The 23,889-nt window shown below is 45.4% G+C and overlaps 1 protein-coding gene across 3 annotated transcripts in view; it reads left to right on the top strand.

Moving 5' to 3' along the window:
- Positions 1 to 23,889, top strand: part of Tnrc6c (trinucleotide repeat containing adaptor 6C) — an 83,119-nt gene that overhangs the window by 53,690 nt on the left and 5,540 nt on the right. For 2 of the 3 annotated variants that reach the window (XR_004945599.1, XM_036194825.1), the window contains 9 exons: positions 524 to 666; positions 2,402 to 2,575; positions 3,751 to 3,888; positions 7,174 to 7,293; positions 9,581 to 9,664; positions 9,896 to 10,136; positions 15,177 to 15,344; positions 18,324 to 18,515; positions 18,973 to 19,116. Coding sequence is in view for 2 of the 3 variants with exons in the window: in XM_036194825.1 (XP_036050718.1) it covers positions 524 to 666; positions 2,402 to 2,575; positions 3,751 to 3,888; positions 7,174 to 7,293; positions 9,581 to 9,664; positions 9,896 to 10,136; positions 15,177 to 15,344; positions 18,324 to 18,515; positions 18,973 to 19,116 (1,404 nt within the window). In the remaining variant the exon portion in view is untranslated. The remainder of the gene's footprint in view (positions 1 to 523; positions 667 to 2,401; positions 2,576 to 3,750; positions 3,889 to 7,173; positions 7,294 to 9,580; positions 9,665 to 9,895; positions 10,137 to 15,176; positions 15,345 to 18,323; positions 18,516 to 18,972; positions 19,117 to 23,889) is intronic. The other variant, XM_036194826.1, reaches the window with a different exon arrangement.

Raw genomic sequence — 23,889 nt, forward strand, 5'->3', positions numbered from 1 at the left:
CTACACAGAGAAACCCTGTCTCGAAAACAAAACAAAAAAAATGCCAAATCGTGTTGTGCATAGTGTAAGGCAGGGAAACCAGACAGGTGGAAGCAGACTTATATAGTACAGTTAAAGTGACCCAAACACAGTTCACCAGGCCAAAAGCTCTCCCACACTGGGAAGTGAATGGGAAGCAGTGAGTATGAGGAGGGAGTTTTCTCAGGTCAGATCATCATCGAGAAGGCCCCTGAGAAGGGTGGCTTGGAGCAAGTGCATGGAGACCTGGGGAGACAGAGAAGAATAAGTGACTGGGCTCCTGAGGCGCTGGCAGAGGGCAGTGTGGCCAGAGTGGACAGGGCAAAGCCAGGAGGGCCCAGTCATAGGTGTACAAGGATGGTCATGGGGCTGGGGAGCAGCTCAGGCCTATGATGCCCCTGCTCCTTGCTAGCAGCCAAGGGGCCACCTCCTTCCTGAAGCCATCACCACCTCCTGTCCTGTGCTCCTGTGTCTTCAGTGTTGGTCTCTGTGTGTTGTGCCCCAGGCGCTCTGCTGGAAAAGAAGGTGGACATGGACAAACGTGGACTGGGAATGACCGACTACAATGGAATGGTCACCAAACCCCTCGGCTGCCGCCCACCAATCTCCAAAGAGTCTTCCATGGACCGCCCCACCTTCCTTGACAAGGTACTGATCTGGCTGCTGTCTTGTTTCTGCCTCCTTCATCTAGAAGTCTTTTTATTTGAGCTGTGTGTGTCCTTAAAGCAAGTAAGAGTGTGGAAAGTTGGGATGTTTAAAGTGGCTTGTGCCTCAATTTTCCTAACATGTAAGAATGTTTACTCAGAGATACTTGCATTATACAAGATGTCATTAAGGTGTGGAAAGTGTTGGAACTGAAAACTGACTGTTCTTGTTACTACACGGACTTGACAGTTATCGTCCTCACGTGGGTGGTGTTTGGGTGTTTGTTTGGGTGTTTGTTGTTTTTTGTCTTGCTTGGAATACTCAGTTCTTCCAATTGGAAATGATACATAGCAGGTTTAAGGAGTGACAGGGTTGGGTACCTATGTCTAGCTGGCCCTTCTTGCCAGTGGCCACAAATACTGATGGGAAGCTCCCTGGGTGTTTTAAATCCAGTCAACACTCTGTCCTCCTTTAGTGTTATCATGGGATTATGTCACTTCTTCAAAATGGTACGACTCCAGAAGGAAAAAACATCACTTTAAATTCAACTTAAAAGGTCGGGTGGTGGCGGTGGCGGCACACGCCTTTAATCCCAGCACTCGGGAGGCAGAGGCAGGTGGATCTCTGTGAGTTTGAGGCCAGCCTGGGCTACAAAGTGAGTTCCAAGAAAGGCGCAAAGCTACACAGAGAAACCCTGTCTCGAAAAACCAAAAAAAAGAAAGAAAGAAAGAAAGAAAGAAAGAAAGAAAGAAAGAAAAAATTCAACTTAAATATTGAACCCTGAAAATAAAACTGAAGGAAGAAAAGACAAGTGGGTTTTTTGTTTTGTTTTGTTTTGTTTAAATGAGGCTTGGTGGCACTAGCTTATAATCCCAGCTACTCAAGAAACTGAGGCAGGAAGATGTCAAGTTCAAAGCCACCCTTATATTATGAACAAGACCCTGCTTCTAAGAAAAGGGAAACTTCCTGGAGATGTTAGCTTAGTGGTAGAACCCAAATTCCACCCAAGTTCTGTCCCCTAAAGGGCCCTTGACACCCTGACAGGACTTGCTATTCCCAGAGTCTCCTCATATTCCACACAGGCAGATGAGCTGTGGCATGTGATCAGGAGCACATTTACACTAAAAATTATTTGTTTTTCTGAAATTCCAAATTACTGGCTGGCCTCAAAAGTATTATCCTCCTGCCTCAGCCTCAGGGTGCTGAGACTCTAGGTGTGTGCCATTATATTAATTTTCATTTGCTGAATCTGGAAGTGTAACTGGGACCTGAGCTCTCTCTTTAAATTGTAGAGTAATCTGCAGGTTGGTTGTGCTGTTAGATGAGGTGTTAGATTTGCAGAGCTTGGCACTTTAGTGTGACCTCAGAGAAGCTGAAGTCAGTAGGATCTTCTGTTTATGACACTGAGAAAGTCAAGTGCTGCATGGAGGTGGGAGCTGTGCTCTTGGAGTCTCTAGTTAGACCCATTGCTGTCTCTGTCCCTTCCCTACTAGTCAGGCCAGGGCGGTGGCATGGGGATAATGCTAGAAGCTAAAGTATGTGCTTGTCAGCGTCTTAGCAAAAGCAGCGTCTTAATCCTGTTTCTCTCTTTCTTTCCCCTCTTCCTTTTTGCCCATGTCCTTCATTTCCTCATTATCCACACATTTTTTATCTTTTAATTCTTTATCCATCCACCACCCCTCACTATTTCCGTGGGAAACTATTTGGTGCTCTGCGTGCTGGTGGGCACCGCACACAGCTCACCCTTTCTTTCTCCAATCAGGATGGCGGCCTCGTGGAAGAGCCCACGACTTCACCGTTTTTGCCTTCCCCAAGCCTGAAGCTCCCCCTTTCCAACAGTGCACTCCCTAATCAGGCCCTGGGTGGGATTGCCTCAGGGCTGGGCATGCAAAACTTGAACTCTTCTAGACAGGTAAGGCTGTTGGGGAAGAGCAGGCCGTGGTCTGCATTCATTCTCCTGACCGTTTTAAACTGTTAGGGGATAAACTATATTTTTTGCAATTGATACTTTGATCTTAAGATAGGAGGGAACATGTAAAACTACTGAAATGATCTCAGGACTCCCCTGGGAGCACTCGTGCAAGCTCAGAACTAAGTGGCAGTTCTTGAAATTGAGCTCCTCTATAGGAATGTTTCAAGGTTGTTTTTGCACGGAACTAATCGTATTTGAGCTCTTCTGCACTCAAAACTTACTTGCTATTGAATGAAGTACTGGTATGTTACCAAGTGGTCTTCACCATGGGGGCTCCTCCCCCAGAAATAGAGGGACTTCTATGAGATTCACAGAGCCTTCTGGCTGTTTTACCCGTTCATGTTATGTGCGAGAGGTCCCTAGAAAGGAACTGGGAGACCTGAGTGCCTGTCAAGAGACTGAGTAGTCCCCAGAGTGTCTGTAGTCCCAGAAGGATTATCATGGACCTCTCGGCTGTTAACAGCTCCTTGGTGAAGTTTAGTGGCAAGTCTGGACCCTGGACACCCAGTCTATCGGGGCACAGCACAGGCATAGTAGGTTCTGCTGCCCAGTTCTTCTCTGTCAACCAGGTGGCTCGTGCCAGTGTGGGAGAGCACACCCCAAGGACGTTCAGTATATTAGACACCAGGTTGATGCTCTGACTTTGCTAACTGATCTGGCATTGGGGTTTATTGAAGTAACTGAACTGCCACATTTCCAGTGAAATAGACTCCTCTGCCTGCTGCACAGCGATCAGCACATTTTCTGTCTGCCTGACTGAACATAGGGAGTTCAGTTTCTTCTGGGAAGGAAGTGTGTCACCCAGACCACATGTCTTATTACTGTTATTTTTCAAACGTTCTTAATTATCTCTTTAACTGTGACAGCATTGTTTGGGGACACTTTAAAATGCACTGTTATGTGTGTGTCCTGTGATATAAAGTCATAGACAGCTTCCTAAGCTGATTTTTCCATCCTCCATAACCTGTACAAATAGCATTCATCCCAAGTGCAGTTAGGGATCAGGTTGAAGGGGTAGGAAACAGAAAAATACTCGGCATTCATGGTGGGAAACCTGTCACTTCATTCTTCCCAGCACCCCAACCCCCTCCTAATAGCTGTTGTGTCTCTGGCAGATCCCGAGTGGCAATCTGGGTGTGTTTGGCAATAGCGGAGCAGCACAAGCCAGGACCATGCAGCAGCCGCCAGTGCAGCCTCTTAATTCCTCCCAGCCCAGCCTCCGTGCTCAAGTGCCTCAGTTTCTATCCCCTCAGGTCTGACTCAACAAGCTTTGAACACGTGCTTGGTTTTTATTTGGTTTTATTTGATTTGATTTAAGGAAATTACTGTGATAACCTAATGGTATTCTTGGGCTATTTGGAACGAAAAAACAAGCAGTCTGCTGTTGGTATGGGACATCAAGAAGAGGCCACCAGGACAACCAGGACAGTAATGCTTTAGTGAGATGGCAATTGGGATTTTGTGTTAGAGTGCACTGCACTGGGCTTGGTGGCCCACACCTTTAACCCCAGCACTTGGGAGGCAGAGGCAGGTAGATCTCTTGAGTTCAAAGCCAGCCTGGTCTACAGAGTGAGTTCCAGGATAGCCAGGGATGCACAGATAGAGACACCCTGTTCCCCCCCCCCCCCAAAAAAAAAATTAAAAGAGTGTGTGTGCTGTAGATTGGGAATTACATTTACTATTTACTAGTTGATCCTTTTTGCCTGGTGAGGTGTTTTTTCTTTTTTCTTTTTTTTTTTTTTAAGGTGGAGGGAATGTTATTTTTTGGTTGTTTTTATGTTGTATGTCCTAGTTAGGGTTGTCATTGCTGTGATGAAATACCATGACCAAAAGCAAGTTGAAGAGAAAAGGGTTTATGTGGCTTGTGCTTCCAAATAACTGTTGATCATTGAAAGAAGTCAGTTCAGGAACTTGGAGGCAGGATGCAGAGGCCATGGAAGGGTGTTGCTTACTAGCTTGCTCCCCAGGGCTTGCTCAGCCTGCTCATCTAAGATTACTAGCCCTGGGGTGGCACAACCCACCATGGGCTGGGCCCTCCCTCCCCCATCAGTCACTAATGAGAAAATGTGGTATTGGCTTGCCTACAGCCCAATTGAGTCTCCTTCCTCTCTGATGACTGTAGCTTGTGTCAAGTTAACGTAAAACTAGCCAGCACACTGTCTTTCTTTTTTGAGACAGGGTATGTACAAAACAAGATCTCTATGTAGACCAGGTTGGCCTTGAACTGACAGAGATCCATCTGCTTCTCTCTCCACCTCTCAAATGCTAGGATCAAAGGTGTGTACCACAACACCCACTTAAAGGATTTTTTAATTTTATGTGCATTGATTGGTGTTTTTGCCTGTGTGTATTTCTGTACACCCATGTGTATGCCAGGCACCCCGGAGGCAAAAAGAGAGTGTCCGCTCCCTTAGAACTGGAGTAACAAACAGTTGTGAGCTGCCGTGTGGGTGCTGGAAATAAACCCAGGTCCTCTGCAAGATCAGCCAGTGCTCTTAACTGCTGAGCCATCTCTCTAGCCCAGACCCATAGAGATTCTTTTATATATAATTTTTAGATTAAAATATAATTATGTACTTTTTTCCCCCTTTCCCCTCCCTCTAACCTTTCCCATGTACCCCTCCTTGCTTTCATCAAATGTATGGCCTCTTAGGAGCAAGAGGCTCTCTGTGAGTTCAGGGCCAGCCAGAATGACACAGCAAGATCCTGTTTCCAGGAAAAAACAAAAACAAAAACAAAACCCCCACAAATTTGTGGCCTCTTTTTCTTTAATTGTTGTTGTTTTTGATGGTGCTGTGTATGTGTGTATCCTAAATATATAAATATAACTTGCTCATTTTCTATAACGTTACTCCTTTTATGACAGAAACAAAGCTACTTTCTTACTAAAACCTCTATTACCTAGAAGTTATTAGGATTTCTGAAGAATTTTTTGGCGTTTTGAGATAGGGTTTCTCTGTGTAGTCCTAGCTGTCCTGGAACTGACATTGTAGCCCAGGCTGGCCTTGAACTCACTGAGATCAACCTGCCTCTGCCTCCTGAGTGCTGGGATTAAAGGCATGCACCACCACTTCCTGGCTTTGAAGAATCTTATATCTAATCTGTTTTAAAAGAGAGCATGGTGATCTGTCAACTCCCATTACCTGTAACATTTAGTTTAAGTTGCTGTGTAGTTTGTTGGAATGGATAATTTACAAGCAGCTTGTAGTTCTGAAGGCTGCAAGTCCAAGAGCAAGGATCCAAAGGGTCTGGCACCTGTGGAGGGCTTGTTCATCTAAATGGCAACTTTGATGCAAGCAGACATCATGTAAGGGCATTGATTCCACTCAAGGCAGAGCCCTCATGACCTAATCATCTCCCAAATTCTCACTTCTTTTCTTTTTTTAATTTTTTGATCTATTTTGTTTTATGTGTATGGTATTTTGCCTGCATGTGTACATACTATTTGTGTGCCTGGTGTACAAAGAGGTCAGAAGAGGGTGTCTAAAGCCTTGGGACTTGAGTCACTTACAGTTAGTTGTGAGCTACCATGTGGATACTGGGACTGAACCCAAGTCCTCTACAAGAGCAAAAAGTATTCTAAACCACTAAGCCATCTCTCCAGCCCCTGCTAAAATTCCCACTTCTTCTGACCACCACATTTGAGAGTGTTTGAGCCTAGGAATTTGGAAGATCTATATTCTGACTTTCAAACACAGGAAGACATTGTTGACCTGTGGAAAAGAACAGATGTGTACAGTGAGTTGAGAGGGCTGGAACTTGGTAGAAAAAAAAGAAGTTACATGTATTATTGAGGGTGTAGCAACTCCTGTGGAGACTGGCTGGGGGCCTATGTAAGATATATGCACCTTCCTGCTACTGAAGCAGCAATTAACTGGATTAATATTTTCTCACCTCCAGACCTTAAAGATTCTCTTTGGCAGACTATAAACTAACCTCTAATAGTACTGGCCTCAAGCCATGGAAAGTAAATGTACAGCTAAAGTATTTAGAGGAAGAAATCTTCTGGAAGCTGGCTTGACATGGTGGCCCTTGCCTGTAATCCCAGAATTTAGGAGGCAAAAGGATTAGGAGGAGTTCAAGGCCCCCCCACTACATAGCCAGTTTGAGGCTAGCCTCAACTATATAAGATCCTGTCTCAAGAAAGGAAAAAAAAAACATTATCTATTTCTTGAGACAGGGTCTCATTGCATAGCCCTAAATGTCCTGGAACTCACTCACTATGTAGAGCAGGCTGGCCCGGAACTCACATAAATCCACCTGACTCTGCCTTTCAAGTACTGAGATTTAAAGGCCTGCGCCACCACACCCAGCTGGGGGGAAAAAAAAAATAGTTTTAGAAGACTTTCTGTCTTCTGTATTCTGAACATGTTAACGACTAATGTTGAAATGTCCACAAAATGTTCTGATAGCCTCTCAAGTTCAGCTGTCAAAACAAATATAATGTCAGTTAACCAGTTTGTGTCCAAAAACAAAGCTACACACATAAGTGTGTTTCCATAGAGATGGTGGTTAATGATATATTTTCTATTCAACAGGTTCAAGCACAGCTTTTGCAGTTTGCAGCAAAAAACATTGGTCTCAGCCCTGCACTATTAACCTCGCCAATTAACCCTCAGCATATGACGATGTTGAACCAGCTCTATCAGCTGCAGCTGGTAAGCAGAAAGGTCCCAGTCTAAAGACCTCATGTCATCAAGCAACAAAAACACCCTGATAGATGATGTTGCTGTCACACTGTTTTCCACATTGCACTGTGTCCTATGACTCTTCATGAATTAGGAAGGTTTTTGTTCAAGGGTATTATTGTTCCTAAGCTTTGTAAATGTCTTAACCCTTCCTGTTCATAGTCTCACAAGTCTGTAACCTGGCCTGTCTGTTCCTTTAATCTCTCAGTTTCTCCCCTGAGCCACAGAACACAAAACAATATTTTCTCACTTCTCCCAAGGATAGTATATACAAACACCATCATGGGATCATAAAGGAGAAAATGCTGCCATACCTGGAACATGTTCTTTGGCCTATTCAAACTCAGGTCTCACACACCCTTAGTTGAGATCAGCTAATGTGACTCAGGAGTTCTTAAAAGTTGTGTGGTGGTACACCTTTAATCCCAGCACTTGGGAGGCAGAAGCAGGTGGATCTGTGAGTTTGAGGCCAGCCTGGTCTACAAAGTGAGAGCCATAAAAAGCACCAAAACTTCATGGAGAAACCCTGTCTGGAAGAACAAAAAAAAAAAAGAAGTTGTGTGATTTAAAGGTTGGAGAGATGGCTCAGTGGTTAAGAGCAATGGCTGTTGAAAGGGTATATGGCAATGGTTTGGTTGGCGGCGGAAGAGTCATGAGCCATGGTTACCAGAGTTAGAATGGGCTTTATTAGAGAGAAGAGGGGATAGGACAGAGAGAGAGATGCAGAGAAAGAGGGAGACCGAGAGCAGAGAGAGAGCCTAGAGAGAGTTCAGAGAGAGACAAGAGACCAAGAGAGCGCACGCACGCGTGGGGGTACAGGTCTGGCTTTTAGACTGGGACGCAGCTGCCTGCTGATGACGTAAGAAGGGGCCAGACGAGAACACTCACACACACCCCAAGCTGCGCATATATAGAATCCTTACAGCTGTTCTTCCAAAGGGCCCAGATTCGGTGCCCAGCACTGGCGGGGAGCATGGGGCATGCAGGCACACATGGTGCTGGAGAAGTAGCTGAGAGTCCTGCACTGGGTGTGGCTTGTACATATTTGAGACCTCAAAACTCACCCCTGCAGTGACACACTTCCTCCAACAAAGCCACATCTCATAATAGTACCACTCCCTTTGGGGGCCATTTTCTTTCACACCACCACAGACCCCTAACTAGGGAGTCACATGCCTATGGCCCCCCAGGGAAGCCTCCTGAAGGACAACACACCTATGGAGTCGGGCTGCTTCCTGGGCGGACAGCAGTAGTGAGACAGAAAAGGGTTACTGGAAGCTGCACAGCTTGTGCCTCCTGCGCTGCCACAGGCCAGAGCTGGGTTTGAGGTTGACACACAAAGTATGTTAAGGTCCAAGAAAAGGCTGGCTTGTACACACAGCCTTTGTTACCCAGCAGGCTTTCCTGTGTAAGATGGAAGAAAAGCTGGCTTGCACCTAGTGTATTCTGGTCACAATTTTTTTCCAGAAAAATTAGAGAAATGAAGTTTATTACTTGCTACAGCTTTAGAACTTCTAGAAGGAGAATTCTTAAGTGAAAACCTTATCTGCAACTAATGAGGCATTTTTAACAGTATAGTACACCTCCATGTGTTTCTATTTTAACTAAGTCTTCTGTATGATGTTTCCGGAGAGAAAGGATCAAATGGACACCAAAAAGAAATGATTCTGCCTGAGTCTGGATTGGTGACCCAGTGAGTTTATTGGCATGACTTACAGGAGCATGGGTGACTTAGGCAGCTGTATCACCAAAAAGCCCACCCCAACATGGGTGACAGCTCACAAACGCTACATCCCTGAACTCCCTGTACTACACTAGCAGGCAGCTGCATCTGGTAACCTCTTCTCAGCACCTGTTTACTGCATAATGGAACCTCACAGAGGGCCTTGTGAATCCAGGTTGTTTGATTTGGAAGTACCTATAGGAGTGCTAAGAAGTCTCCCAAAATATGTGTTGTGCAGAAAAGCAATCAGTGTTCAGCCAGCATTTGAGATAATCAAATGGGAAGACTGCATTAGCCAGAGCATTGTGCTCTTGTTCTCCCTATGTGTCCAAGAATCAGTCACTCAGGTGCTTGGTGCTGGCTCATGCACAACAGGATTGAGCTTTGTAGTGCTCTGCCACGTCATCTAGCCAATCTAGCCTTTAACCTAGATCATTCTAAGAATTTCTCTTTCTATTTTCTCAGTGTTAAGGAGAGTGAATCACTTATTTTGATGGCTTTCTTACAATGTTCTTCTGACTTTTCTATCAACAGGCATACCAACGTTTACAAATCCAGCAGCAGATGTTACAGGCCCAGCGGAATGTTTCCGGACCCATGAGACAACAGGAGCAGCAAGTAAGTATCACTTAGACTTACTTTTGCCATTAGCTCTAATTCTAGTACAAGAAACCCCAGTGGATGAACTCTTAGCTTGAAGATGGCTTTTCTCCAGCTGAACCTCCTCTTTGGAAAGTCCCAGGACCAGCTAGGTTTGGGATGAGGCTGGCCCAGCTGGTAGAGCTCATCCATGCACTCTGCCCCAACCTTGGCTAACGTGTAGTATATGTATATGTTTCCACCTGCCAGGTTGCGCGCACAATCACTAATCTGCAGCAGCAGATCCAGCAGCACCAGCGCCAGCTGGCCCAGGCCCTGCTTGTAAAGCAGCCTCCACCCCCGCCACCCCCGCCGCACCTGTCTCTGCACCCTTCTGCAGGCAAATCGGCCCTGGATAGCTTCCCCCCTCATCCTCAGACTCCCGGCCTTCCCGACCTGCAGACCAAAGAGCAGCAGTCTTCACCCAACACCTTTGCTCCTTATCCTCTTGGTGAGTCTACAATGGATTTAAAAGCTACACCAGGTACAGATGTCCTCAAGTCCTTCCTGTGTTAACCAGGACTCCTGTGTGATAGGCAGAATGGCTGGCTGTGCTGAAACAGCACATTAGATGCAGACTTAGAGAGTGGACCTCTCAAGGCTTCATCTTGTGGGAGCAACACTGCCTTCAGCATAGCACAAGTTCACCACTAGCACAGAACTTAGTAGGCCCTGGGAGGCCCTCACCTACAGTCCAAGCACTTGGGAGGCAGAGGCAGCACTATTATGAGTTCAAGACTAGCCTGAATTCTATAACAAGGGCCTGGTTTGATCCCTGGTGCTGGGACTGAGGAGTAGTGCTTGGGAAAACCCTCTGTTGCGACAAAGGCCATTCAATTCATTCTGGTTTGTTGTTGTTTGGTTTCTCTGTGTAACAGCCCTGGCTGTCCTGGAACTCGCTCTGTAGACCAGGCTGGTCTCAAACTCACAGAGATCCACCTGCCTCTGCCTCCTGAGTGCTGGGATTAAAGGCATGCGCCACCACCAACTGGCCTGGTTTATCCGCTTACTGTTTTGTTTTTTTGTTTTTTCTTGGATACACCATCTCAAACTATAGCCTAAGCCAACTAAAACTCCCCAGTGTCCTCCTGCTTCCACTCTCAAGTACTAAGAGTACAGGTCTCTACTAGTCTTTGCTAGCCTCTGTCCTCCAGCCTCAGCTGTAGAGAGGAGTTTGTCTCATCTGGTCACACTGATAAAGCAGACCCTCTGTAAGGTGGTTGCTGATCTGCACTCGTACAGGTGTGTGGTAACTGCCCAGCACACAGAACCTGACCTGTCAGAACGAGCTTGATGCTAGAGAACTCTGGTACCAACTGGGGAACTAGGCGAAGCATTTCAGGATTGTCTGCTGATAACTGGCAGAATCTGTGGGCATGGGACAAGGAGAATAAGTAGCTTCAAATGCGTATCTCCAAAGGGGCAAAGGCCAGCGGATAGCAGTAGATAGCTGCCAACAGCATACCTCCCTCTTTAGAATGCTTGTATCCTCTGTTATTATCCTGTTCATTGGTCAAGACCCGAGTTAGGACTTGTTGGGACCAGTTCCCATCCACTGCTGATGTGTACAGTTGGCCTGGTTGCTCTTTGCCTAAATTTTTCTGTCCTTTGAACTAGAAATAGTTATCACGCAGGATTCTTTTAAAGATTTCATGAGTTAATATGTATAAAGTTCTTGGATTGGACATGGTGGCTTACACCTCTGATCCCAGTACTAGAGCTGTTGAGCCAGTTAGATAGACTAAGATAGACTAAGGTTCGAGGCCAGCCTGGCTAACAGTTTCTGCTTAATAAAATGAAGTGTGAGCCAGGTGGTAGTGGTGCATGCCTTTAATCCCAGCACTCAGGAAACAGAGACAGGCGGATCTCTATGAGTTTGAAGCCAGCCTGGGCTACAGAGTGAGTTCCAGGACAGGCTCCAAAGCTATAGAAAAACCATGTCTCAAAAAAACAACACCACCAACAAAAAATAATAAAAATAAAATATAATTGTGTGTGTGCATGTGTTTATGTGGTTTGTAACAGTAATCCCACATGACATATGCATGATGGACTTCTTTTGTAGGATGGTTGTTCAGAACATACTCCATTCTACATCCTACAGTGTCTCAGATCCTGCTGGGCCTGTCCCCTAAACTGCATAGACTTTACTTCTAGGAATCACCTTGTACAATGAATCTTTGAAATTGGATAAAGATTTATTTTGATAAAAATGTTAAGGTATTGAAATTATAGTTCTAATATATTTAATATATATGATATAACATTTCAAATAGGCAGTTTATTAGGTATATGAAACTTTGCCTGCAAAATGTTGTGTCTTGTTGGCTCTTGGCTTTTCTCTATAATGCACTGATTGCCGAAGAGCCACTTAGAAACAAAACAACCTGTGGCAGGAAACCAGAAGGCCAAGTTTCTCTGGGTCTCTCCCCTTTCTCCCAGTCAGACAGCCCAGGCCTCAGTGTCTCTCCCCGATGGGCTTGATTGTGTCAACAGGAACAGTAACTCAGTGACCTTGAAAGTTCTCAGAAAGAAAAGGTTCACTGTACCATATAAGCCAAAGATAAATACACCTATGATTTCAGCATTAGGGAGCTGAGGTAGGAGGATTGCTGTCAGTTCAAGATTAGCCTGGGCAAGTATAGCAGATGACAGGCTAGCCAGGTCATATACCAAGACCCTCTCTCAATAAATAAATAAATATATATATATATATATATATGATTAAAATTTAAAATTGAGGCCCAGACAGACAGGTAAAAGTTCAGTGAGTAATAAAGAAGTATTTCTGGATAGCAGGGTACAGCAGAGAGGAGGCCTGGTGTGTTATTCAGGGCCAGTCCAATGTGAGGATGCCAGGACTGGCTCACTGAATGAAACAAGGCCCTTGAGTGCTCTGACACCCAGCCCTTGTTACCACCCTACCTGGTCCATCTGTAAAGTAAATGAGGCTGATTCACACAGCTGTTCCTGTCACAGGATGTGACTGTGCATAACATAAACACTTCAGTTGTTGAGCAAAAACAGAATGCTTGCCCAGTGTGGTAGCACACACCTTTGAGTTCCAGGACAGCACAATCTATGTAACATATTCCAGGACAGGCATATAGAGAGACCTTGTCCAAAAAACAAAACAAAACAAACAAGCAAAAAAACCGGCGCACAGAGCTTGCTTTCCATATGGCAGCACCTGTTTAGCCCAGTAGTACTTCCTTCTTGTGGCAAACCTGTTCAGTTTGCCATAGGACAAGCCTCAGGCCCACTATCTACTCTTTGTCTGCATTGCCCACATACTCCCATGGACAGATGAATTTGCAGCCCCTGCTCTGAAATTTAGAACTAAAATGTTTGACTCTACTTAAATTCCCTCTGCCATGACAGATTTGAAGAACGGGATGGGCCACACCAGTGTGCAGTGGCAGTACAGGGACTCGCTGACTGAGAGGGGCTGGAAGAACTGGGTACTCTGCTACTGATTGCTCCTCTCCACCTGAGTGTCTGACACCCCACCCCCGCCCCCCTCCCAGCTGGGGTCTTTACCAGGAATGTGTCACTGCAGCCCTCTGTCAAGGTCCTCCTCATCTAGTCTTTATTATCCTAGCATAATGCTGTTCTTGCCCAATCCCCCCAAAATATTAGCTCACCATTCTAGAGGTGGGTAGACAGCAGCACCCACACTCTCACAGAGCTGAAAAGTTGTTTACTATTTAACTCATAAGTTCCATTAGTGCTGACTTCTGTAGGCTCGAGTTGTCCCAACCAGCTTGTTCTTCAGATGGTGTGTCAGTACTTAGAGGCAGTATGCTTGATCTGGTAGTTCCCACATGGTGCTGTGGATTCATCTGAACTTGTCTTGTCTGAACCCTGTTGTCTAGCACTGAAACCAGGAAGGAAGACTAGTAGCATGCTCACCTTAATTCAGGAGCAATCTTTATTTCAAAAATATGTTGTAGGGACTGGAGAGATGTCTCAGTGGTTAAGATCACTGGCTGTTCTTCCAGAGGACTGGGCTTGATTCCCAGCACCTACTTGGTGGCTCACAGCTATCTGTAATGCCAGTCACAGGGCATCTGACTTCTTCTGGCCTCTGTGGGCACCAAGCATTCAAGTGGTACACAGACATACATGCAGGCCAAACACTCATACATACACACACACACACATTCACACAAATATATATATATTTATATATATATAGTGTCAAAAGTTTAAAAAATAAAAATAGGGGACTGGAGAAATGTCTCAGCAGTTAAGGGCACTGACTGTTCTTCCAGGGGGCCTGGGTTCAATTCCCAGCACCCATATGGCAGCTAACAACTGTCTGTAACTCTAGTTCCAGGGGATCCAACACCCTCACACAGACATACATGCAGACAAAACACCAATACACATAAAATAAAAATAAATAAATTCAGCTGGGAGGTGGTGGCACACGCCTTTAATCCCAGCATTTGGGTAGCAGAAGCAGGTGGATCTGTGTGAGTTTGAGGCCAGCCTGGTCTCCAAAGCGAGATCCAGGACAGGCACCAAAACTACACAGAGAAACCCTGTCTCGAAAAACCAAAATAAATACACACATACATACATTTAAAAATAGTAAATATATGCATAGAGAAGAAGAAAACACGTATTTTTCACCAGCATTAAAATTTATAGTTAAAGTGGATGTTGCAGCACTTGGGAGGCAGAGGCTGGTGGATGTTTGTGAATTTGAGGCCAGCCTGGTCTACAGAGCGAGATCCAGGACAGCCAGGAATATACATTAAAAACCTTGTCTCAAAAATAGATAGATAGATGGATAGATGGATGGATGGATGGATGGATGGATGGATGGACGGACGGACGGACGGACAGATAGATAGACAGATATAAAAAAGTGGATGTGGCAGCTACTACCTGTAATCCAGTGCTTGAGAAGCTGAGGTAGAAGGGTCACCATGAGTCTGAGGCACACCTGGACTACACGGTGATTTCTAGCCCAGCCTGGATTACACTTTGGGATCTTGTCTCAAAAAACTAAAATTAAAAAAAAAAAAAAAAAAAAAAAAAGGTTGCAGTTGAACCAGGTGTCCTCCTGTAATCTCAGCATTTGGGAGCCTGAAGCAAGAAGATAGAAGTGAGAGCTACGTGTTAAAATTCTGTCTTAAAAAGGAGAGGGGATGGTCACGGTGGTACATGACTGGGGTCAGGAGCAGATAGCTCTGTGAGGTGGAGGCCAACCTGGTCTATATAGTGAGTTCCAAGGCCAGTTAGGGGCTGACAAGGTGGTGGCACATGTCTGTAACCCTACCTAACACTCAGGACTCAGAGGCAAGCAGAAGTTTTAGATGAGCTAGGGGCTACATAGTGAGACCTTGTCTCCAAAAAGCTGTAGAGGCAGGGAATGGAATTATAGTGGAAGTGTGTGGCTGTGCCTAGGGTGACTCTTCAGGGCTCTCAGAGTGAGATCTGTCAGGGGAGAGGCAAATACTAATAATGTCTGTGTTTTCAGCTGGATTAAACCCAAACATGAATGTCAACAGCATAGACATGAGCAGTGGTTTGTCTGTGAAGGACTCATCTCAGTCCCAGTCACGCCTCCCTCAGTGGACACATCCCAACTCCATGGGTAACTTGTCTAGTGCTGCTTCTCCCCTGGACCAGAATCCTAGCAAGCATGGTATGTATGTCCTGACCAAATGCCCGGCCCACAGAAAGTTGCAGTTGGCTTATTGATGGGGTAGCCTAAAGTAGCACATGTTCATTCTGTGCATTTCTATGAATGCAACTCCAAAAGCTGAAGAACGGGAGTCTGTACCATTACACAGTACCTGCAAGGTACACCGTCAGGTCTTAGCTCCAAATGCACACATCATTGAAAATGCCCCAGAACACCAAGGAGGGTAGGTCAGAGCCCATATGCTCTCTCATTAACTCCTTTTCTGCCGACAGAAAGAGCCTGTGAGGCCTGGAGAGGTGGCTCAGCAGATAAGAGCAGATACTGGCCTTGCAGACTACCTGAGTTGAGTTCTATCACACAATGGATGGCTCACAACTGCTTGTAACTGAAACTGTATGGCCTCTCTGGGTACTTACACTCACATGCAGATACCCACACCTGGATGTACAAAAACATAATGAAGAATTAATTTTTTTAATGAAAAAAAAAAAGAACTAAAAGCATCAAAACACAAAAGAAATACTCAGAAAGGAGAAAGAAACAAAACTGCTAATCATGTTGGCCTAGAGTGGGTTAGGGTGTGAATCAGTGGCAGGGGAACTAACCTGGCTTCCAGTGGGCACTAGCCTGGAATGCATGAGGGCCTGAGTTCTATCCCCTGAACTGGAAAGGAACAAAAGAAATGTATTAGGGCATATAGTTTCCTCTTGATAGAAAGTAATCTAAAAGGAAAAAGGAAATTCCCAGGCTGGAGAGATGGCTCAGAGGTTAAGAGCACCGACTGCTCTTCCAGAAGTCCTGAGTTCAATCCCCAGCAACCACATACATGGTGGCTCACAACCATCTGTAATGAGATCTGATGCCCTCTTCTGTATACATAATAAATAAATACAACTTAAAAAAAAAAAAAAAAAAAAAGGAAATTCCCCTAACAGATAATTTAACAAGGAAATCTTCATGTGAGCTTTACCTGGCCCTATTACTGTTGTTTGCTGTGTGTAAAACAGTGCCCACTTTGTTCCTGCATAGCAAGCGTGTCACTGCAGAAGAGGGGACAGAGAGATAACAGCAGACATGATCACTAACCAGGAAGATTTATGATAGGCCCTTTCCCAAGGTATAAAGATTTCCAGCTTGGGAGTGTGGGGGATGTTCTGTGCACACCTATAATCCCAGCAGTTGGAAGGTAGAGGCAGGAGGATCAGGAATTCAAGGTCATCCTTGGCTACTTGTAAGTTGGAGGTCAGCCTGTATTTCATAAGACCTGTCTCAAAAAAATACTTTTTCCTCAAATAAGATTGACAACGTGGCTAGGGGTGTAACTCAGTCAGTGATAGTCAAGAATCTGTGTTTATAGCCGGAGCACAAAAGACATGGTGGCAAATGCCTTTAATCCTGGCTCTTGGAGGTAGAGGCTTAGATCCCTGTGAACTTGGGGCCAGCCTGGTCTACAGAGTGAGTTCCAGGACATCCAGGGCTGCAAAGAGAAACCTTATCTTAAAAAAAAAAAAAAGAAAAGAAAAGAAAAAGTCATTAATATTCACTGAGTACATGACATGAATTTAGCTCCTCAAGAGGCCAAGACAGTATAAGATCACTTGAGCCCATGTGCCTGGGCAAGTCTCTTAGAGCGGGAGAGGATGTCACTGGGGAGATGGCTCAGCAGGTAAGAGCACTTGCTGCACAAGCCTAAGGACCTGAGTTCCAATCCTCAGAACCCTATGTGCTCACACATGCCTGTAACCCCAGTGTTTCCTAGAGCAGATAGGAGAGTACTTTGGGCTTGCTGCCACCAGCCTAGCCCCAGGTTCAGTGAGAAGACGATGTTTCAAGGAAATCAGGAGAGTGATAGAGCAAGACACCTGATGACCTCTGGCCTCTATGCAAGCACATGGATGTACACATACAAATAAAAAACTCAGCTGAATCCCCAGGGGAGACCTTGCCTTGGAAGAGGTGGGAATGGGGGGGGGGGGAGGATAGGGGAATCTGTAGCTGTTATGTAAAATTAAATCAATTATAAAATAAAATAATAATTTTTTAAAAGATGCTATTAAAAAATTTATAAGTTTCTGAGCTGAGGCTAAAGATTAGTTGATAGAGTGCTTGCCTGGGTTGTAAGAAGCCTGGGGTAAAGTGTACAGCACTACATAAACTAAGCTTGTTTGTAAATGCCTGTAATCTTATCACTAGAGAGGTAGAAACTGGAAGATCCAGAATACACAGCAAGTTCAAGGCCAGTGTGGGGATACTAGGACCGTATCTCAAAAAGAAGCAAACCTTCCAGCATGACAAACTAAAATAGTTTTATAGTGGCACACACCTATAATCACAACATTTGGCGAGCTAGAGGCAGGACGATTAGGAGTTTAGGGTTATTCTTGACTACATAGGAAGTTCAAGGCCAATCCAAACTATATAATATTATCTCAAAAAAACAAAGTTCAGTGGTAGAGTATTTACCTAGCATGCATAAAGCCTTGTATTAGATCGCCCACACTGGAAAGTAATAATAATGATGATAATAACAATAACAACAGCTTTAATCCCAGCACTCAGGAGGCAGAGGTAGGCAGTTCTCTTGAGTTTGAGGTCAGTCTGGTCTACAGAGTGAGTACCAGGACAGCCAGGACTACACAGAGAAACCCTGTCTCAAGAAACTAAAATCTCAAGAAACTAAAAATAAACAAACAAAAACCAGTAACAGTAATGGTATGTGATTGATAATACTTGGGTTAATCAGCATCTCTCAGGGGTAGAAGCTTGGCCTAGCATATACAATGCCCTGGGTTCTATGCCTAGCATCACAAAAAAATGTTTTAGTCATCTAAAGACCATATTTGGGCTGATACAATTCTTAGAGAACCCTGGACAGCCTAAGGCTGACAGTCCATGTAACTTCCCTGGAAGGGAAGGCTGCAGTGTATCCTGGGTGTCTTTGGCAAAATGTTCACTTGGTTCCTGGTTCCTGTTTTGTAGGTGCTATCCCTGGAGGTCTAAGCATCGGGCCTCCAGGTAAGTCCTCCATTGATGACTCGTACGGCCGGTACGATTTAATCCAGAACAGTGAGTCACCAGCCAGTCCTCCCGTAGCTGTTCCTCATAGCTGGTCACGTGCCAAATCTGACAGTGATAAGATCTCAAATGGCTCCAGCATCAGCTGGCCCCCAGGTAAGACTGCACAATACTCATGGGCAACAGTAGATGCAAATGTGCCCTGAGCCTACGATGGCGAATAGAGCTAAGGGAGCCTAGACCTGCACTGTGGGTCCTGCAGTCATTAAGTCCATAGCTTGGGGTTTCTGTTGGGACTTCATGGAGTCCACTGGTGTCAAGCATCCTTCTGTAGCTTCCCAGTTCAGGATAGGAGTAGGCCAGTGGCAAGGGGGAGTGGGGAAGGGACGCCAGCTTCGACCTGGTAAAGGCGTTCACACCTGAAATGTGGCAGCTGTTTCTAGTTTGCTCAGAAAGAATGATTGATCTAATGAACTATATGTAAACAAGGAGTACCTCTGAACCTATTATCAGAGTTTTAAATTTCTACAAATATGAGAAAATGAATTGTAAGTGTCAAGATGCAACATGAAGGTGCTCTAGTATGCAACCTCACACTGCTTTCCATGGACAGAATTCCATCCCGGAGTTCCGTGGAAAGGACTTCAGAACATTGATCCCGAGAATGACCCTGATGTCACTCCTGGCAGTGTCCCTACTGGACCTACCATCAACACCACCATCCAGGATGTCAACCGCTACCTCCTCAAGAGTGGAGGTGAGGAGGGCCGTCACCCCTGCCTTCTGTGGGTGGGTCTCCAGGATCCTGTAGAGGCATCATCTGGCTGTGTGTGGTCTGTGAGGCAGGTATGGCATCAGACATAGTTGGTTGGCACCTGTTCTGTTCACCTGACCACTGTGGCATCAGAGGATGCCTGGCAGAGCCTGTGAGGACACTGACTTGAGGTGTGTGCATCTGCTGAGTGGGCTAACACAGCTTGAGTATCCTTTAGCCAGGTGCTCAGGACCACAGGAGCTTAAGATTCTGGAAGCTTGCAGAGACTATCTATCCCTAATCCGCAAACAACAAACACAACTTGACACTTATAAAAACGCTGTGTAGATGAGTCTTCAACCAGCAAGTCATCCGCATCATTTTTTCAATCATTGTGCATTGTGTTAGGCAATCACAGCCTCAGCCATCAGCCTTTCAGGACAAGGGTTTTTATTTTTTTGTTTTCTCTCACTTCTTTTCGGGAGGAGGCCGGATGTGCAGGGATCAAGACAGGATTTCTCTGTATGGCTGTCCTGGAACTCACTCTGTAGACCAGGCTGTCCCAAACTCACAGAGATCCTCCTGCTTCTGCCTCCTGAATGCTGGGAGTAAAGGTGTGGTGAGAATACCCAGCTCCAGTCTGTTTTCCTGCCTCATTGTTGATGCTGACTTTTTTTTTTTTAAACAATTTTTTTTTTTTTAAGATTTATTTATTTATTATGTATACAGAAGAGGGTGCCAGATCTCATTACAGATGGTTGTGAGCCACCATGTGGTTGCTGGGAATTGAACTCAGGACCTTTGGAAGAGCAGTCGGTGCTCTTAACCTCTGAGCCATCTCTCCAGCCCAGTGCTGACTTTTGACACAGCCTCTTTCAGGTATCAGGTGCAAAGCAGTACCAGGCCGCTCTGTCAAGCTAGAAAGCCTGAGTGTAGGCTTTAGACACTCATTTAGACATGAGTGGAGGTCATCCTGGGAGGCATTTATAGAGAGAGCTCCCTGTTGATGATGGAAGAACCATCTTTCCATAGTATCCTGTCACTCATGAGGCCCTCATCAGTTCCCAAGTATTTAGTTAGATCACTACTTACAGCCTTCCCTGTTAAGAGTGTGTGTGTACCTCTGGCTCTTTAATATAATCAGCTCTGCATGGAAGCCTGTATGCATACCTTCCTTGCCACCTGCCCTGGGGCTGATACAGCTACTGCTTTCAGATTGCTGGTGTCCTTGCATTATACAAAAACAGGAGACTGCAGGAGGTGGCAGAGTAAGAGTAAAGCAGAGGCGGAGATGTAGACCCCATCCCTTGCTGCTTATTACTCTTAAGTGTGGCTATGCGAGAATGGTAAGCCTGTGTGTTGATAGTGGAGAAATGTAGCAGAGGTTCTGCTGGTCCTGGTGTTAGGAAAGGGGTAGTTGTTTGTTATGCAGAGCTGCCTGAGTCAAGCTTCAGTGGAGCAGTAAGTGATCCGTCAGCACTGAGCAGTACTAGGAGCATTCTGAGTGACCTCTACCATCTGCCCAAAGTGTGGTAAAGGTAGCCTAGAGAAATACATGGCGTTCTAGACAGCAGAGCAGCCATCTTCCAATTTTATACATTTCTGATAACTGTGGTAGACCTAGAACAGAAAGGAATCCAAGCCTTAAAAAGTCATCAGCTACCAGGACAAGGCAAAGAAACAGAATCAAGTTCCAGCACTAAAGAGATAGCCAACTAGCCCAGTGGCTTGAAGCTCTCTGTGTACATGGCCTGTCCTATCAAGGATGTTGCTTTAGGGTCATGTGCATTTACAAAAGTGCTCAGCAGCAGGCTCAGGCCCTCCTCTGCCATGTGCTGCATGCTAGAAAAACTTGTTCCTACACATTGGTACCCTAGGGCTTCTCTGACAGGAGTACAGCTGGTACACACCTGTAGACATGCCAGCCACACACCACACCAGTGCTGCTGCACTCACTCTAGGTCAACAGATGGATGCTTCCCCACAGAACCCTGACCTAGTGCCAGACCTGGCCACAAAGGCAATTGTTTGAGTGACGGCATTGATGATCCAAACTAGAGAAAGAAGACAGTCATGCCCAGTAGGGAAGACTACAGTTCCCAACAGGGAATGCCTACAGTCGGTTGAGCTTATTTTATGTAAGACTTGGGCCGCCGTATTTGTTTATATTTTTTTAGGATATTGGATATGAAGAGGTTTGGATTTGGGCTGGTGGTTAATTATTGTTTTGGAGGTTTGTTTCAATAGTTTAAAGACAAGTTCTCATGTAGTCCTCAATATACTGTGTAACTGAGGATGACCTTGAACCCTTGCTCCTCCTGCCTACACCTCTAGAGCGTTAGGAATATAAGTATGTACCGTCACATCCTGTTTTGTTGTAGTTACTTACTCTTACTTGTTTTGTTTTTTGAGACAGGGTCTCATGTAGCCCAGGCTGACCTCAGACTTACTCTCTAGATCAGGCTAACCTTGAACTTCCCTATCCTTCTGCCCTAGCTGAGCACTGGGACTATAGGAATTATACCACTATTTCTGATTTGGCTGAACATTTTAATTAAGTTTTTTTTTTTTTATTGCCATTGGTATTGTATTCTGATCTGTATTAAAAATTCAGAGCCAGGCAGTGGTGGCTCACGCTTTTAATCCCAGCACCCAGGAGGCAGAGATAGGCACATCTCTGTGAATTTGAGGCCAGCCTGGTCTACAGAGTAAGTTCTAGGACAGCCAGGGTTATGCAGATAAACTCTGTCTCAAAAAAAAAAGATAAAAAAAAGTTGTACCAAGACCCAGTATTTGATGGGTGCTGTTTTGGTTTGAACCCTTGAGAAGTGAACAGCAACCAGACTGGTGGGACTGTTTTGCGGGATCATCATACAATACTTGCTTCATCTGGAAAGGGACATGCTTTTATGGGGTAGATTTCAATGTTGAAACAAAACATTGAAGACCAGGAGGTCCCAGTTAGACTCCACCCTATTGCTCATTCAAGGAACAGCAGTGAAGGGCCGGCCAGTCTTTCATCCTGTGATCTTAGACTGATGACGTCACTGGGCTGAGGAAGTCATTTAGGGTTATTGGTAGAGCAGACATCTTTTAAAACTGAAGACCCGGGGCTGGAGAGATGCCTCAGAGGTTAAGAGCACTGACTCCTCTTCTAGAGGTCCTGAGTTCAATTCCCAGCAACCACATGCTGGCTCATAACCATCTGTAGTGAGACCTGGTGCCCTCTTCTGGCCTGCAGACATATACACATTGCTGTATACATAAGAAATAAATAAATCTTAAAAACAAAAACCTGAAGACCTACAGTTTAGGAGTCATTGTCAGCTGTCCTGAGCTCTAGGGGAGGTCATAGCATGTACAGTGGTGCAGCCACCTGAGCTGGAGGAACCATGGCTTTCTGTTTGTGTCAATGGGCATGACAGCCCAGCTATGGCTAGGTCCCAGTTGCAGAAGTTCTTTCTGCCCTGCTTTCTGCCACAGAACTGGCACCATCCCCATACTCACAGGGTCTTGATTTCTTTACAGACTTGTAAGAAAGGGATGATCAGAGCCAAACCAATCCATAGGGAACCTAGGTGTCTAAAATTCCTGTACACAGTGATCAGGACAGATGCCTCTTTATTACCCCAGGTCCTCGAGGGAAGTGGGATTGAGAGATAGGCTCAGGCCAGGCAGTGGTGGCGCATGGCTTTAATGCCAACACTTAGGCAGCAGAGACAGGTGGATATCTGTGAATTCAGTACAGCCAGGGTGGTTACACAGCCATGTCTCAAAACACCGATGTGGGTGGTGGAGCTCAGAAAAGTTCTCTTGTTTCTATGTTCACCAGGATTTATATTGAGAAGTATGGATTTTTTTTTTTTAATTTTGTGTCTTTTGTTTGAGCTATAAAATGAGAATTACTATATTTACATTCTTATCCTTTCAGTAGGGAAAATCCCAGTGATCCTTCAGCACCCTGCCACAGGGTTCAGCAAACTTATCAGTGGTTCTCTCCCTTGTGACTTACCCACCTCAGATGATTTTTACCATGTCACTTTGGTTTTCTGGGACTTTCAGGAAGGTCTATTGTAGGCTTTCCTGGGAGCTGGGAAACACAACCCTGGCCTCCTCCCTACTCTATTATCATGCCACAGTCCCTCATACCCCATCCACACTGCTCACTGCATCCCTACCACCCCACATTAGTGCATGTTTGGTTCTACAAGGTTCTCCTCACCATCTTCTCAGAATGCCTGACCACTCAATGCCTCTGGTTGCAGTGGTGCGTCAGGTAGAAACTGGCCTCTCGGCCTATAGGAGCTTTTCCTTTCTGTCCCACAAACAAAACCCGAGCAGGCCCCAGCTTTTCCTGTTGGTCCATTGCACCTCAAGGGCAGGGAGGCCATGTATGATGAAGCCAGGCAGGGACTTGACCATCTCAGCAGTGGGAACATGTATCCTCACAAAAGGGGGTGGTAATGTCTCTTCATGGGATGATGAAGACCACATGATATGTAGGTCCCACCTGAGTAGGTCAGCTTCCCCCTTCTCTGAGCAGTGACAAGGGCTTGTGAGACTGGAACTGCAAAGGAGGCAGACAGCAGCATAGATGTGTGCTTACCTGGGTTTGAGGAGACTGCTGTAGTCCCACTGTGAGCCCCAGCTCCACAGTGTGCCCGTGTCCCACTGTCCTGTCATTGTGGTGTCTGAAGCACTCTTACGATACTGCAGCCCTCACAACTCCTTCAAATAAATCATTTATTCTAGAGTAAAAGAAAGAACTGTTTATTA

Source organism: Onychomys torridus, chromosome 8 (genome assembly GCF_903995425.1).
Source record: "Onychomys torridus chromosome 8, mOncTor1.1, whole genome shotgun sequence".
In the NCBI taxonomy this organism is placed as follows: Eukaryota; Metazoa; Chordata; class Mammalia; order Rodentia; family Cricetidae; genus Onychomys; species Onychomys torridus.